The 14,993-nt window shown below is 43.5% G+C and overlaps 1 protein-coding gene across 1 annotated transcript in view; it reads left to right on the plus strand.

Moving 5' to 3' along the window:
- Positions 1-14,993, plus strand: part of LOC137383270 (cytochrome P450 3A21-like) — a 59,862-nt gene that overhangs the window by 28,922 nt on the left and 15,947 nt on the right. Inside the window, exons 7-8 of the mRNA XM_068055812.1 lie at positions 3,762-3,910; positions 9,162-9,289. Of these exons, the coding sequence (XP_067911913.1) occupies positions 3,762-3,910; positions 9,162-9,289 (277 nt within the window). The remainder of the gene's footprint in view (positions 1-3,761; positions 3,911-9,161; positions 9,290-14,993) is intronic.

Here is a 14,993-nt window from a genome sequence, read left to right on the forward strand (position 1 = left end):
GGCTGGAAGGCCGAATGTTGGACAACCCTGGTGTCGAGGCAAAGGTAACAGAAGAAGAGCTCAGTCTCGTGCCGAGCTCCAAATTCATTGCTGTGGGGCATAAAGGGCTAAAGCTCAGGATTTTGCTGAGGACAGAATCGTTCAGAGACAGAGGGGAAGGTCAGAGGGTATTGTGGATACACAGCAAGAGGTAAAATGAGAAGAGATGGGGTCAGATGGAAGTGAAGGGGAAGGAAGACCTGGATTGGTATCCATGAGTTGGAGCCTGTGATCCTTTGCACCTGAAAGGAAGAAAAAAGTTTTTGTTACTTTGTCTGATGAGATAAAGGATGAAATGAAACTGTGGACTGGAACAGTTTTGAGATAAAGTGAGTCGGTGCGGCTGAAGAGAGAGGTCACGAGGGTGCATGTGGCAGTGCACGGCGTTGAGTGTGGATCTCAGAACATAGTGAGAACAGCAGTTTGAGGAATTCTGAATGTCTGGGAGATAATCCTGGGTGATCCAAAACATGAAGGATGGAATTTTAGTTGGAAACCACGTGGAATAAGCCCGAGCCGGAGACAGTAGCTGCAGAAGGAGTTGTGGTTGTGAAAGCGAGTTTTAGTAGTTACCTGATCAAATATGAGAAGGGAAACAGCAGTGAAGGTGAAAGACACAAATGGAACTCCCGTTGGAGAGAAGAGCAGAACTTCTTCAAGGTGGGCATTCCTGGAAGAGAAGTGGCAGTGAATTAAACACTAATCCAAGAGCAAAATACTGTAGATGCTGGAAATCGAAACAAAAGCAGAAAATGCTGGAAATACCCAACAGGTCAGGCAGCATCTGTGCAGAGACAAATAGAGTTAATGTCTCAGGTCAATGGCCTTTTGTCAGAACTGGGAAAAGTTAGAGATATAATAAATTTTAAGCAGGTGAAATGGGGGAGGGTGGGAAAAAGAACAAAAGGGAAAGTCTGTGGTAGTGGAAGATCGAAGAGATTAAATCCTCGGGCCCTCGACTGTGTCCATTCCATTTCCCACATTGCTGCTGTCACTCCTTCCCTTCCCTCTCAGAACCATGATCAGGTTCTCCTTGACCTCACCTTCCTCCCACCAGCCTCTGTATTCAATGGATCATCCTCCGCCATTTCGCCACCTCCCGCGTGATGCCATCACCAAACACATCTTCCCCTCCCCTTTCAGCATTTCAAAGGGATTGTTCCCTCTGATACCCAGGTCCACTCCTCAGTTACCCCCAATACCCCCTCCCCTTCCCACATCACCTTTCCATGCAAGCACAGAAGATGCAACATCTGCCCTTTTACCTCCTCACCTCTCACCATCCAAGGCTCCAAATACTCCTTCCAGTTAAACAGTGATTTACGTGTACTTTTTTTCCATTAAGGATACTGTTTTCGCTGCTTACCGTGCAATTGGCTGTACACTGGGGAGTTCAAGTGCAGATTGGTTAACCGCTTTGCGGATCGTCTCCCGATCTATGAGTCGTCTGTCATTATCAATGTCCACCTTGCTCTCACGCTGACCTCACCTGTCTTTGGCTTACTGCAATGTTCCAATGAAGCTCAATGTAAGCTTCAGGAACAGCACCTTTATCAGCACATTAACTCTGTTTCTCTCTCCACAGATGCTCCCAGACCTGCTGAGTATTTCCAGCCTTTTACTGTCTTTATTTCAGAGGACAGGGTTTTATATGATTTCCCCTCCTATAAGACTCATCAGTTGATTCTCACTGTCTGGGCCTTGTTGCCGGCCTTTTTGCAGTTCGTGTATTCTGATTTCAATCCAAATAATGTCAGCATGTATAAAAAGGATATTGTAGTATGAAGGTTTGAAAGGGTTCATGTCTGGGACACCTCCCCCTATGATGATGTAAGAGATCCCATGAGAGAGAGACTTGAAGAAGAAGCAGCAGCATGGCATCAGTGGAGTTAGACACACTTACGTAAATGTGTATATAGTTCTTTCATATGTAATAAGCTAGTTATTGTTAAAACTTACCGAAAACGCAGTCACTTCTCCTGGCTAGACCAAACATACAATATGGTGAACAGCAGTGGTTCTTACCATGCAACACCCAGAAAATTTGAAAAGCTACTTTGAAGAAGTTTGGAAAGTCAGACCTGGAAAAAGTGTCACCGAAACTGCAGAACTCGCGAAAAGGCTGTGAGGAGCTTCAGAGCTGCTCTATGGACAAAGTGCAGGCATGGGGAGAGTCAGGGAGTCGGTTTGCAGAGGCATTCAGGCTGCACAACAGAGGCATGGTAGTCTGTTAAAAATGGAATTCCGGTCCAGCCATCGCAGGTTTCGAGTCAGAGAACCAAGCAATGGACCAGGATCTAGTGAGCAACCCTTAAAACGGGTAGAAAATTATTTTTAGTGGTGCACGAGGCAGGCAGCATGGGGAAAGCCAAATCGCTAGCAAGGGTGGATCTGAGGTCAGCGCCATTACACGTGGCAATACATGCGAGGCAGCACAAGCAAAAGAAAAAGCGGCTGCAAATACTCGATACTTCAGGGAAAGAGAGTGAGGAGATTATTGAAATAATGCTGCAAAGCTATGTCAAGAGATAAATACCGAGTCTAGCAGAGAGATTTCCCAGGGAAAGACAGTGACCGCAGCGGGAGTCAGTGCGAGGCTGAGCAGCATAGGAGAACTTCCAACACTGGAAGGAAAATTTAAAACAGCAAGTAAACTACCTGGAAAGTAAACTACTTAGAAAAGTCATGGACCTTAAATTTACACTACCCCAGAGGTTTGGACACATGGAAGGACCAAATCAAACTCAAAACTGGTCACTTTGGAGAAAAATATTTTTGAGGTACAAAATTGCTTCAAAATTAGACTGCAAGTCTGAAGCAGAACAAGTCAACACATTACTTTATTCCATAGGAGGAATAGCAGATGATATTGCAAGACAACACATTAATCAGGTAAATTTGAAGAAGTCTGAAAAGCTTTTGATAATTATTCCAATCTGAGGAGCAAAATGATTCTACTTTTGTTATTTGTTCATGGGATGTGGGCATCGCTGGCTTGGCCAGCATTTATTGCCTACCCCTCATTGCCCTTGAGAAGGTGGTGGTAAGCTGCCTTCTTGAACTGCTGCAGTCCTTGGGGTATAGGTACACCAACAGTGCTGTTAGGAAGGGACTTCTAGGATTTTAGCCCAGCAACAGTGAAGGAACAGCGATATCATTCCAATTCAGGATGGTGTATGGCTTAGAGGGGAACTTGCAGGTGGTAGTGGTCCCATGCATCTGCTGCCCTTGTCATTTTAGGTGGCAGAGGTCATGGTTTTGGAAGGTGCTGTTGAAGGTGCCGTTGAAGGTGACTTGGTAAGTTGCAGCAGTGCATCTTGTAGATGGTACACACTGGGGCAACTGTGTCAGTGGTGGTGGGAGTGGATATTGAAGGTTGTGGATGGGGTGCTAATCAAGCAAGTTGCTTTGCCCTGGTTGGGGTCGAGCTTATTGAGTGTTGCTGGAGCTGCACCCATCCAGGTAAGTGGAGAGTATTCCATCATATTCCTGACTTGTGCCTTGTGGATGGTGATCAGGCACTGGGGAGATAGGAGGTGAGTTACTTGCTGCAGAATTCCCAGCCTCTCACCTGTTCTTGCAGCCACAGGCTGGATGGCCTGTTTCTCTGTTGTACATTCTATGTTACAATGTCGCACTGCCACAGCTGTAAATTTGCAAAAAAATTCTTTCTTTCTTTCAGTTGTTGACCAATTGTAACAAATACATTTCTCTTCCGCCAGTATCTTCGGAACATACAGCGTGGATGTAGTTACCAGCACTGCATTCAGTGTGGATGTCGATGCCATCAACAACCCCGATGATCTGTTTCTCAGCAATGTCAAGAGAATGCTACAATTCAGCATATTTGATCCTCTACTTATCATTTCTTGTAAGTGACTCAAATGTTTATTTTGTTTTAGTTGAGCCAGGGTTGTGATATTGTTTTCCCTTTGGTTAAGGAGATATCCTATTGGTTGTTCTGTTCACTCGGGTCCCAGGTGCCCTGTTTCCCTCACTGCCGTGTTAGCAGCTCACACTTCCAGCAACTTTATGGGCAAATTTATTTGAGCTAAAGGTGGAGGGGAAAGTCTAACGGCAGACCCTGCTACATCTAAATCTGCTTCAATGAGTTTTATCTATGTGAACCCATCACTCTATAATTTCACAGTTTCACTGCCAGGTGGCTTTTCTCGAGTTTGCTCAAACTGGTTTCTGAGAATTTTTCAGGCCCACAGACGTTCAGGGTCAGTCTCAGTGGATAGAATGCTTGACCTGAATCAGAAGACTGTGGTTTCAAGTTCCACTCCAGAGACTTGAGCACATAATCCAGGCTGATAGTTGAGTGCAGAACTCAGGGAGCAATGCACTATTGTCGCTTTCCTGCTGCTTTCAGGATTTAATTTAATCCAACAAACCACTATGGGTACAGATATATGTTGGTTATAAGCATAGCAGATTTATTAAATAGTTTACATCCAGTACCAGGAAGTAATACTTCACAACGACCGTCTGTTCCACAGAACCTCTGCGGTAGCCCTCCAAGTAGCTGTGGTACGGTCTCTCTTTTGCTGTGTTCTGTTGACTGAAGATTCTCTTTTTTTTTCCTCTGGGTTTTTCGTGCTGCTTCTCATGTTCACCGGCTGTTCTTTTATACCTTTTTTCTCCTTTGAGCCTGCATGGCAACTGACTATCACCTGGGCTATCTCACTCATTCTGTTTAATCATAATTTTTAAAAATCTTTTAACATTAAACATTTTAAAATTAAATTCTATACTTAATCTTCTGGTATCACTTTGTTCCATCTTCTTGCAACATAGTTATTCCTTATTTTGGAGCTTCATACAAGCAGTTGTTACATGAGTTCCAGCAATGTCTTTTACTCAGTGGCGCAGTGGTTAGCACCGCAGCCTCACAGCTCCAGCGACCTGGGTTCAATTCTGGGTACTGCCTGTATGGCGTTTGCAAGTTCTCCCTGTGTCTGCGTTGGTTTACTCCGGGTCCTGCGGTTTCCTCCAACAGCCAAAAGACTTGCAGGTTGGTAGGTAAATTGGCCATTATAAATTGTCCCTAGTATAGGTAGGTGGTAGGGAAATATAGGGACAGGTGGGGATGTGGTAGGAATATGGGATTAGTGTAGGATTAGTATAAATGGGTGGTTGATGGTCGGCACAGACTTGGTGGGCCGAAGGGCCTGTTTCAGTGCTGTATATCTAATCTAATCTGATGGACAACAGATCTCAGAAACGTTAAATCTTCTGTTTTAATTATAACTTAATTAATTGTTCTGCCTTTCATTATCTGTTAGTTTCAAACATACCTTTACATTCTTTTCATATTTGCTCAATTTTTTTTTCTCACTGCCAGCTTGTTACTGAACATAACCTTGGCTCAGATTTTTTTTTTGCTTTTAACATCAAGTTGGCTTCAATTCATCATCATGCTTTGCTACCACCAAACAGTTGTGGTAGTGTGGGGCATGGTATTAATCAGGAGATTAGAGAAGCATGTGGCATGGGTAATACTGTAATCACGGGTGACTGCAATCTGCATATAGACTGGGTGAACCTAATGAGCACTGATGCTGTGGAGGACAGGCTTCTGGAGTGTTAGGGATGGTTTTCTAAAGCAGTATGTTGAGGAACTGACTAGAGAACAGGCCATTTTAGATATAGTATTATGTAATGAGAAAGGGATAGTTCATAATCTTGTTGTAAAAGAATCTTTAGGGATGAGTGACCATAATATGATAGAATTTTACATTATGTTTAAAAGTGAGGTCGTTCAACCTGAAGTCAGGTTGTTAAATTTGAACACAGGAAATTATGAAGGTATGAGGGGCAAATTGCCAGAGGTAGATTGGGAAAATACATTAAAAGGTATGGCAGCACATAGGGAATGGATAGTCTTTAAAGAAATATTACACAGTTCACAGTAACTCTACATTCCTTCAAGGCATAAAACCCCGAAAGTAAAACCATGGATAACAAAGGAAGTTAAGGATTGCATAAAATTAAACAAAAAGGCCTATGAGGTTGCCAGAAATAGTAGTAAACCTGAGTATTGGGAGGATTTTAGAATAGAGAAAAGGAGGACAAAGAAACTGATGAAGAAACGGAGAATAGAATATGAATTTAAGGTAGCAAAAATATAAACATGGACTAAAAGCTTCTTTAGGTATATTAAAAGGAAATGTTTGGTTTAAACAAATGTGGGTCCATTAAAGGTGGTGTCAGGAGAATTTTATAGAGGGAAATAGAGAAATGGCAGAGAAGCTAAACGATTAGTTTGCATCTGTCTTCACTGAGGAAGGTTCAAGAAATCTCCCAGAATTAGGGATCCAAGGGATTGGGGGAATGAGGAATTGAAGGAAATTAGTATTAGAATGAAGGTTGTATTGGAGAAATTAATGGGGCTGAAGTTTGATAAGGCCCCAGGACTTGATATTCTGCATCCCAGAGTGTTGAAAGAGGTGGCTATGGAGATAGTGGAGACATTGGTGATCATCTTCCAAAGTTCTACAGATTCTGGAGCTGTTCCTACATATTGGAAGGTTACGTGTCACCCCACTATTTAAGAAGGGAGGGAGAGAGAAAACAGGGAATTATAGACCTGTTAGCCTTACACCAGACATTGGGAAAATTATAGTATCTATTCTAAAGGATGTGATAAATGGACACTTGGATAATAATGATCTGATTGGGCATAGTCAACATGGATTTATGAATGGAAAATCTTGTTTAACGAATCTTTTGGAGTTTTTTGAGGATGTTACTAACAGAATTAATAAAGGAGAGTTGGTGGATATAGTAAACTTGGATTTTCAGACGGCTTTTGATAAAGTCCCCATGGGAGGTTGGTTGGCAGAATTAAAGCACATGGGATAGGAAGTAATAAACTGGCATGGATTAAGGATTGGTTAACAGGCAGGAAGCAGAGAGTAGGAATAAATGAGTCATTTGCGTGTTGGCAGGCTGCGACTAGCGGGGTACCGCAGGGAACAGTGCTTGGGCCCCTGCTGTTCACATTGGATGTGGGGACCATATGTAGTATTTCCAATTTCGCGTATGGCACAAAACTAAGTGGGAATGTGTGTTGTGAGGAAGATGAAAAGCTGCTTCAAGGGGATTTGGACAGACTTCGTGAGTGGGCAAGAACATGGCAGATGGAATTTAATGTGGAAAATGTGAGGTTATCCACTTTGGTAGGAGGAATAGACGTATAGAGTGTTTCTTCAATGATAGGAGATTAGAAAGTGTAGATGTACAAAGGGACCTGGGTGTCCTTGCCAATAAGTCACTGAAAGCTAACATGCAGGTGCAGCAAGCAATTAGGAAGGCTACTGATATGTTAGCCTTTATTGCAAGAGGCTTTGAGTACAGAAGTAGTGAAGACTTGCTTCAATTGTGTAAAACTTTGGTTATTCTACACTTGGAGCACTGTGTGCAGTTTTGGTCTACTTACCATAGGAAGGATATTATTGCCATTGAGGGAGTGCAAGGAAGGTTCACCAGTTTTGTTCCTGGAATGACAGGATGGTCCTATTAAGAGAGATTGGGGAAACTGGGCCTGTATTCTATAAAGTTTCGAAGAATGAGGGGTGATCTCATTGAAACCTCCAAAACACTTAAAGGAATAGACAGGGTAGATGCAGCGAAGAAGTTTCCCCTGGTTGGGAAGTCTAGAACCAGGGGACACCATTTCAAAATAAGGGGGAAACCACTTCGGACAGAGATGAGGAGAAATTTCTTTACTCAGAGGGTTGTGAATCTTTGGATTTCTCTACCCCAGTGAGCAGTGGAAGCTCAGTCATTGAGTATGTTTAAAGCAGAGATTGACCAATTTCTAAATACCAATGACATAAGTGGATATGAGAATAGTGTGGGGAAAAAAGCATTGACATTGATGATCAGCCATGATCATATTGAATGGCAGGGCGGGCTCGATGGGCTGAATGGCCTATTCCTGTTCCTATGTTTGTATGTTTTCAGCCTCGAACCATGTTTAACTGAGCTTACACATTATTATAGTTACTTTAACAATATTTTAAAGCATTGTTATCTATCATAATGACTTCTAATTAAGCTTATACATTTTAAGACATTACACCAAACAGTAGCTTACACTATCAGGGTTACTGTCTTTTGGATGAAATGTTAAACCAAGGCCCCATTTGCCCTCTCAGGTGGGTGTAAAAGATCCCATGTTACTATTTTGAAGAACAGGGAAGTTCTCCAAGTTTCTTGGCCGTTATTAATTCCTCAACCAGCATCACTGAAACAGTTTTTATTTTCAAATTGTTGTATGTGGGGTCTTGCTGTGTGCGGATTGGCTGCTGTTTTCCGACATCACAACAGTGAGTCCATTTCAGAAATATTTCATTGTCTGTCAAATGCTTTGGGATGTCCTAAGTTCTTGGAAGCTGGCTTTACAAATGAGTCTCACTTTTGTTCTTATTTTCTCCCTCTCACTTTGTCTGTTCTTTTCCTTTTTCTCTCTTTCTCTTTTGTCAGAAACTGTGTGCAGTTTTGGTGTCCTTATTTAAGGAAGAATGTGAATGTGTTGGAGGCAGTTCAGAGGAGGTTTACTAGATTGATACCTGGAATGAATGAGTTGTCTTATGAGGAAAGGTTGGACAGACTGGGCTTGTATTCACTGGAGTTTAGAAGAGTTAGGGGAGATTTGATTGAAGTATATAGGATCCTGAACGGTCTTGACAAGGTGGATGTGGAAAGGATATTTCCTTTTGTGGGTGAGCCCAGAACTAGGGGACACAGTTTTAAAATTAGGGGTTGCTCTTTTAGGACAGAGATGAAGACAAATTATTTCTCCGAAAGGGTTGTGCGACTTTGGAACTCTCTGCCCCAGAAGGTGGTGGAGGCTGGCCATTGAATATTTTTAAGGCGGAGGTAGATAGATTCTTGTTAGGCAAGGGATTCACAGGTGTCGAGGGGAGGGTGGAATTCGAGACACAATCAAATCAGCCATGATCATCTTGAATGGCGGAGCAGGCTCGAGGGGCCGAATGGCCTACTTCTGCGCCTAATTTTGTTTGGATGTTGTCCCCCTTTCTAAATCTGTATGTGCAGGGCTACTGCCATTGTTCATCTGTATGATTTTTGATTTTTCTCCTTTATTCCAGTTATTTGTCCTGCCCTTATTCCAATCTTGGCAAAATTTGGTTTCACCTTCATCCCTCGAGATGTGACTGAATTTTTCATGAACATTTTGTCGAGTTTGAAGGCAAAGAGACAAAAAGGAGTGCACACTGTGAGTGTTAAACTAACCATTGAAATATTTCGGGTTCCTGCACTTGTTCTGCCTCTTTTCCTACCTCAACATTGACCATCCTTCTCTTCCTTCTTTTCATAACTATAAAGGAAGTGGCTATAACAATATTGGTCTAATTAGAAGAGGTGGGTACTTGGGGAATATTGTGTTCTATTGCAGTTGCTGAAGTTTACCAGCCAGGCGTGCAGTTTAAGTGTTCAAACTGGTTGTAGATAGTTCTACAGTCACACCTGGTATTATTGCTGGGGTTCTCATATCACAAGCTGTAAAGTGGAAATGGCAGATGCCATGGCTGCTTTTGCCCTTTCTCTTGGGCTTCTGCTGAGGTTACAGCAGGAGATCAGATGAAGTCTATGGAAATTCTACCCCATGGTGCTTTCGGCTGTGTATTTTCTTCAGAACTAGGAGCCCAGTAGTTAGATAAACACCTGGATGACCTGTGAATAGAAGATATCATTAAAAAGGGGGAGGGGAAGGGAGGAGAAGAGGTCATAGACTCATCGAGTTATACAGCACAGAAACAGGCCCTTCGGCCCAATGTGTCTGTGCCGGCTATCAAGCACCTAACTATTCTCATCCCATTTTACAACACTTGGCCCATAGCCTTGTATGCTGCACCGTTTCAAATGCTCATCTAAATACTTCTTAAATGTTGTGAGGGTTCCTGCTTCTACCACATCTTCAGGCAGTGCGTTCCAGATTGCAACCACCCTCTGAGTGAAAAGGTTTTTCCTCAAACCTCTCTAAACCTCCTGCCCCTTACGTTAAGTCTATGCCTCCTGGTTATTGAACCCTCCACTAAGGGAAAACGTTTCTTCCTATCTAACCTATCAATGCCCCTCATAATTTTGTACACCTCAATCATGTCCCCCCTCAGCCTCCTCTGCTCTAAGGCAAACAAACCTAGCCTTTCCAGTCTCCCTTCATAGCTGCAATGCTCCAGCCCAGGCAACAATCTGGTGAATCTCCTCTGCACCCTCTCTAGGGCAATCACATCAAAGAACAAAGAAAAGTACAGCACAGGAACAGGCCATTCGGCCCTCCAAGCCTGCGCCGATCTTGATGCCTGCCTAAACTAAAACCTTCTGCACTTCCGGGGTCTGTATCCCTCTATTCCCATCCTATTCATGTATTTGTCAAGATGCCTCTTAAACGTCTCTATGGTACCTGCTTCCACCACCTCCCCCGGCAACAAGTTCCAGGCACTCACCACCCTCTGTGTAAAGAACTTGCCTCGCACATCCCCTCTATACTTTTCCTCTCTCACCTTAAGCCTATGTCCCCTAGTAACTGACTCTTACACCCTGGGAAAAAGCTTCTGACTATCCACTCTGTCCATGCCGCTCATAACTTTGTAAACCTCTATCATGTCGCCCCTCCACCTCCGTCGTTCCAGTGAAAACAATCCAAGTTTATCCAACCTCTCCTCATAGCTAATGCCTTCCAGACCAGGCAACATCCTGCTAAACCTCTTCTGTACCCTCTCCAAAGCCTTCACGTCCTTCTGGTGGTGTGGTGCCCAGAACTGTACACAGTACTCCAGCTGTGGCCGAACTAGCATTTTATACAGCTCCATCATAACCTCCCTGCTCTTATATTCTTTGCCTCGGCTAATAAAGGCAAGTATCCCATATGCCTTCCTAACCACCTTGTCTACCTGCCTTCAGTGATCTATGGACAAGTACACCAAGTACTCTCTCCCTCTGTACTTCCACATACCATCCATTGTATAATTCCTTGCCTTGTTAATCCTCCCAAAATGCATCGCCTCACACTTCTCAGGATTAAATTCCATTTGCCACTGCTCCGCCCATCTTACCAGCCCATCTATATTGTTCTGTAATCTAAGGCTTTCCTCCTCAACATTTACAACACCACCAATTTTCATGTCATCTGCGAGCTTACTGATCATACCTCCAATATTCACATCTCAATCATTAATGTACTCTACAAACAGTAAGGGTCCCAGCACCGATCCCTGTGGTACGCCACTGGTCACAGGCTTCCACTCGCAGAAACAACCCTCTACCATCAGCCTCTGCCTCCTGCCACTAAGCCAATTTTGGATCCAATTTGCCAAATTGCCCTGGATCCCATGGGCTCTTTCTTTCTTAACCAATCTCCCATGGGGAACTTTATCAAAGGCCTTACTGAAGTCCATGTAAACTACATCAACTGTTTTACCCTCATCTACACATCTAGTCACCACCTCGAAAAGTTCAATCAAGTTAGTTAGACACGATCTCCCCCTGACAAAGCCATGCTGACTATCCCTGATTAATCCCTGTCTCTCTAAGCGGAGATTAATCCTGTCCTTCAGAATTTTTTCCAATAGTTTTCCTACCACTGATGTTTGGACTCACCAGCCAGGAATTATCTGGTTTGTCCCTGCTACCCTTCTTGAATAATGGTACCACATTTGCTGTCTTCCAGTCTTCTGGTACCTCTCCTGTGGCCAGAGAGGATTTGAAAATTTGTATCAGAGCCCCTGCTATCTCCTCCCTTGCCTCACATAACAGCCTGGGATACATCTCATCTGGGCCTGGGGATTTATCCACTTTTAAACCCACTAAAACAGGTAATACTTCCTTCCTTTCAATACTAATATGTTCAAGTATAACACAATTCCCCTCCCTGATCTCAACACCGACATCGTCCTTCTCCATGATGAACACAGATGAAAAGTAATCATTTCAAACCTCACCTATGTCCTCTGACTCTACACACAGATTGCCACTTTGGTCCCTAATGGGCCCTACTCTTTCCCTGGTTATCCTCTTGCCCTTAATATACATAAAATGCCTTAGGATTTTCCTTTTATCTTGCCCGCCAGTGTTTTTCCATGTCCCCTCTTCGCTCTCCTCATTACTTTTTTGAGTGCCCCCCCACCCTTTCTGTACTGCTCTCGGGTCACTGCAGTTTTCAGTGCTCTGAATCTGCCATAAGCCTCCTTTTTTTTTCCTGATCCAATGCTCTATGTTCCTTGACATCCAGGGTTCCCTGGACTTGTTGGTCCTACCCTTCACCTTAACTGGTACATGTTGGCTTTGTATTCTCACTATCTCCTCTTTGAATGACTACTACTGGTCCGATGTAGACTTTCCTACAAGTAGCTGCTCCCAGTCCACTTTGGCCAGATCCTGTTTTATCATATTGAAATCGACCTTCCCCCAATTCAGTACCTTTATTTCTGGTCCATCTTTGTCCTTTTCCATAACTACCTTAAATCTTGGTGTGATTGAAAGCAGTCTGATCTTTTCTCTTGGTTGGTGTCAATGTTGATTAGAAATCTTTTATATTTAAGAAGGGCTCTAACTATTCCATCTCTTCCTAATTTGTTTTGTGAGTGACAGCTACGGTGCCCTGGTGCTTCACCACCTCTTTGGACTTTGCTCCATTAAATTTGCTCCAGAGCTAAACTGGAATTTATTTAGTTGATGGATAATATTGACTACAATGAGGCAAATATATTGTTGCAGGTAAATTGTATTAGAGCAGTGTTGTCCAACATACAGCCTGCAGGTCAGGATCTGGCCCGCCAAGTGTTTCCATTCGGCCCGTGGAAGCATTTCAGAGATGAGAAATTTTCCATTGCCTTCTTCTTCCAGATCAGCTTTTTCAAAGTAATTGTGCTGTCAGTTTCACAGCTGACACATGCTGATATCGGGAACAGTGGTTTCTGAGATTCAGACAGATTTAGGGTTTTCCGGCAGGCTTTTAAAAAAAAAAGTCAGAACCCACCGGAAAGCCCCAAATCTGTCCAATTTCAGAAACTATTGTTCACGATATCAGCACCGTGAAACTGACAGCGGATGTTTTAAAAAACTGACCAACCACAAAGCGGCTGTGTTGAGCGCTCCCGCTGCATGTACTATCAGAGAGAGAGAGCTGTGGGGGGGGAGCAGTGGGGGGAGGGGGGGGTGCAGAGAGAGAAAGGAGGATAGAGAGAGAGAGAGGGGGGATAGAGAGAGAGAGAGAGAGAAAGGGGGATAGAGAGCAAGGGGGGATAGAGAGAGCGGGGGATACATTATATATATATATATGTATCCCCCGCTCTCTCTATCCCCCCTTGCTCTCTATCCCCCTTTCTCTCTCTCTCTCTCTATATATATATATATAATGAGAGAGAGAGAGGTAGAAACAGGGGGAACAGAGAGCGAGAGAGAAAGGGGTGGTCAGACAGAGAGAGAAAGAGAGGGGGCAGAGAGTGAAAACAACACAGAAAAGGGGAAAATAACACAGAGAGGGGGGAACACAGGGAGAGAGAGACAGAGAGAGAGGGATAGAGACAGAGAGAGGGGGAGAGAGAGTGATCAAGATCACTCCTGACAGATGGACATCTATCCGGAATATTGTGCATCACTACAAGTGTGTGGGCAGACATCGACTACTTGTGGAAGCAAAGAATGCCAGGTATCTCACTAAATCAGTGTCCAACGTAGTGATGAGAAAGTAAGTCAATAAATTAATCTTCTCATTTAAAGCGTCTTCATAAAAATGCACATTTGTTGTTGTTTTGATAAATGGTAAGATAAATCTTTAATGCCCTTATCTTTCCGAAATTGTTTCACCAGCCTCCAATGTAAGACAAAAATTGTAATGTTGCTCCCCAAGTGAAAAGGTTGGACACCCCTGGATTAGAGGATGTCGTCCGACACTGGGGCTGCTTTCACAGCAGAGTTGTAGCTAATTAAAAGTTAGGAGAAGTGCCTGTCAGTGATTGTGCAGGAGAAACGCTGGAGTTTTTTTTTCAAGTTGAACAAATTGCAGGCAAAGTAAATGGAGTTAAATTGATTGAAGATCAAGAGTCTGAATTGATTCCAACCTGCCCAATGTGGAGTAAATGTCTCCTTGACCTGTTTAACAGACACTGGCGAGCGTTTGGAGAGCTTCACTAGGATAAATCAGGGATGAGAGGTTTAAGCTATGAGGAGAGGTAAAAGAAAGTGGTGTCTGGTCACTGGGATAGAGATTGTTCAGAGGAGATCAGGTTCCAAATTTTGTCAAGGTAAAGATGGAAAAACGTTTCCACCGGTTGGGGAGTTGGTCGCTGGAGGGCATAAATTTAAAACCATCAAAAGGAGAGGTTTGGCAAAATTATTTTTATGCAGAGGATTGTTCGGATGTCGAATGTCTGACCAGAAACAGAATCCATTACTGCTTCAAAAAGGGAAGTGGATGAATATTTTTAAAGAGATTTTTGGAAGAGTATTGGGAATGGACAAAGTGGACAGCTCTGAGAGTCAATGTAACTGTGATGAGCTGAGTGATCTACTGTGAAAAGCTATAGCCTTGGAATTCCATTACTCCTGCTCTGCCACCAGCAGATTGGAGTAGTGGGGATTCCCACTGGTCACCCAAGGCCATCAGTGTTGATCCTGTTCCAATTGTACAGGATGGAGTAATTTAAAGAGATGCTGTGAGTGACCTTGCCTGACTGCAGGATGTAAAATTGGAGCTGACCCCTGCTGCTCCAGTCAGGGGAGCAGGGAAACCTTGAAGGCCAAACTTCAAACTTGTTAGATTTTTGTCTTCTCCCCACAGGGATAGAATGATGATCCCTCTGGGATTGATTCCCTTTCTCTCAGGCAGTCTTGGGGGCCCTTCACTAGGCCCATAATCAGCTGACATGAGTTCCATTGGGCTTCGGGAAAACGTAATGGACAGAATACCCAGTGTAGAT

The sequence above is a fragment of the Heterodontus francisci genome, chromosome 24 (assembly GCF_036365525.1).
Source record: "Heterodontus francisci isolate sHetFra1 chromosome 24, sHetFra1.hap1, whole genome shotgun sequence".
NCBI lineage: Eukaryota > Metazoa > Chordata > Chondrichthyes > Heterodontiformes > Heterodontidae > Heterodontus > Heterodontus francisci.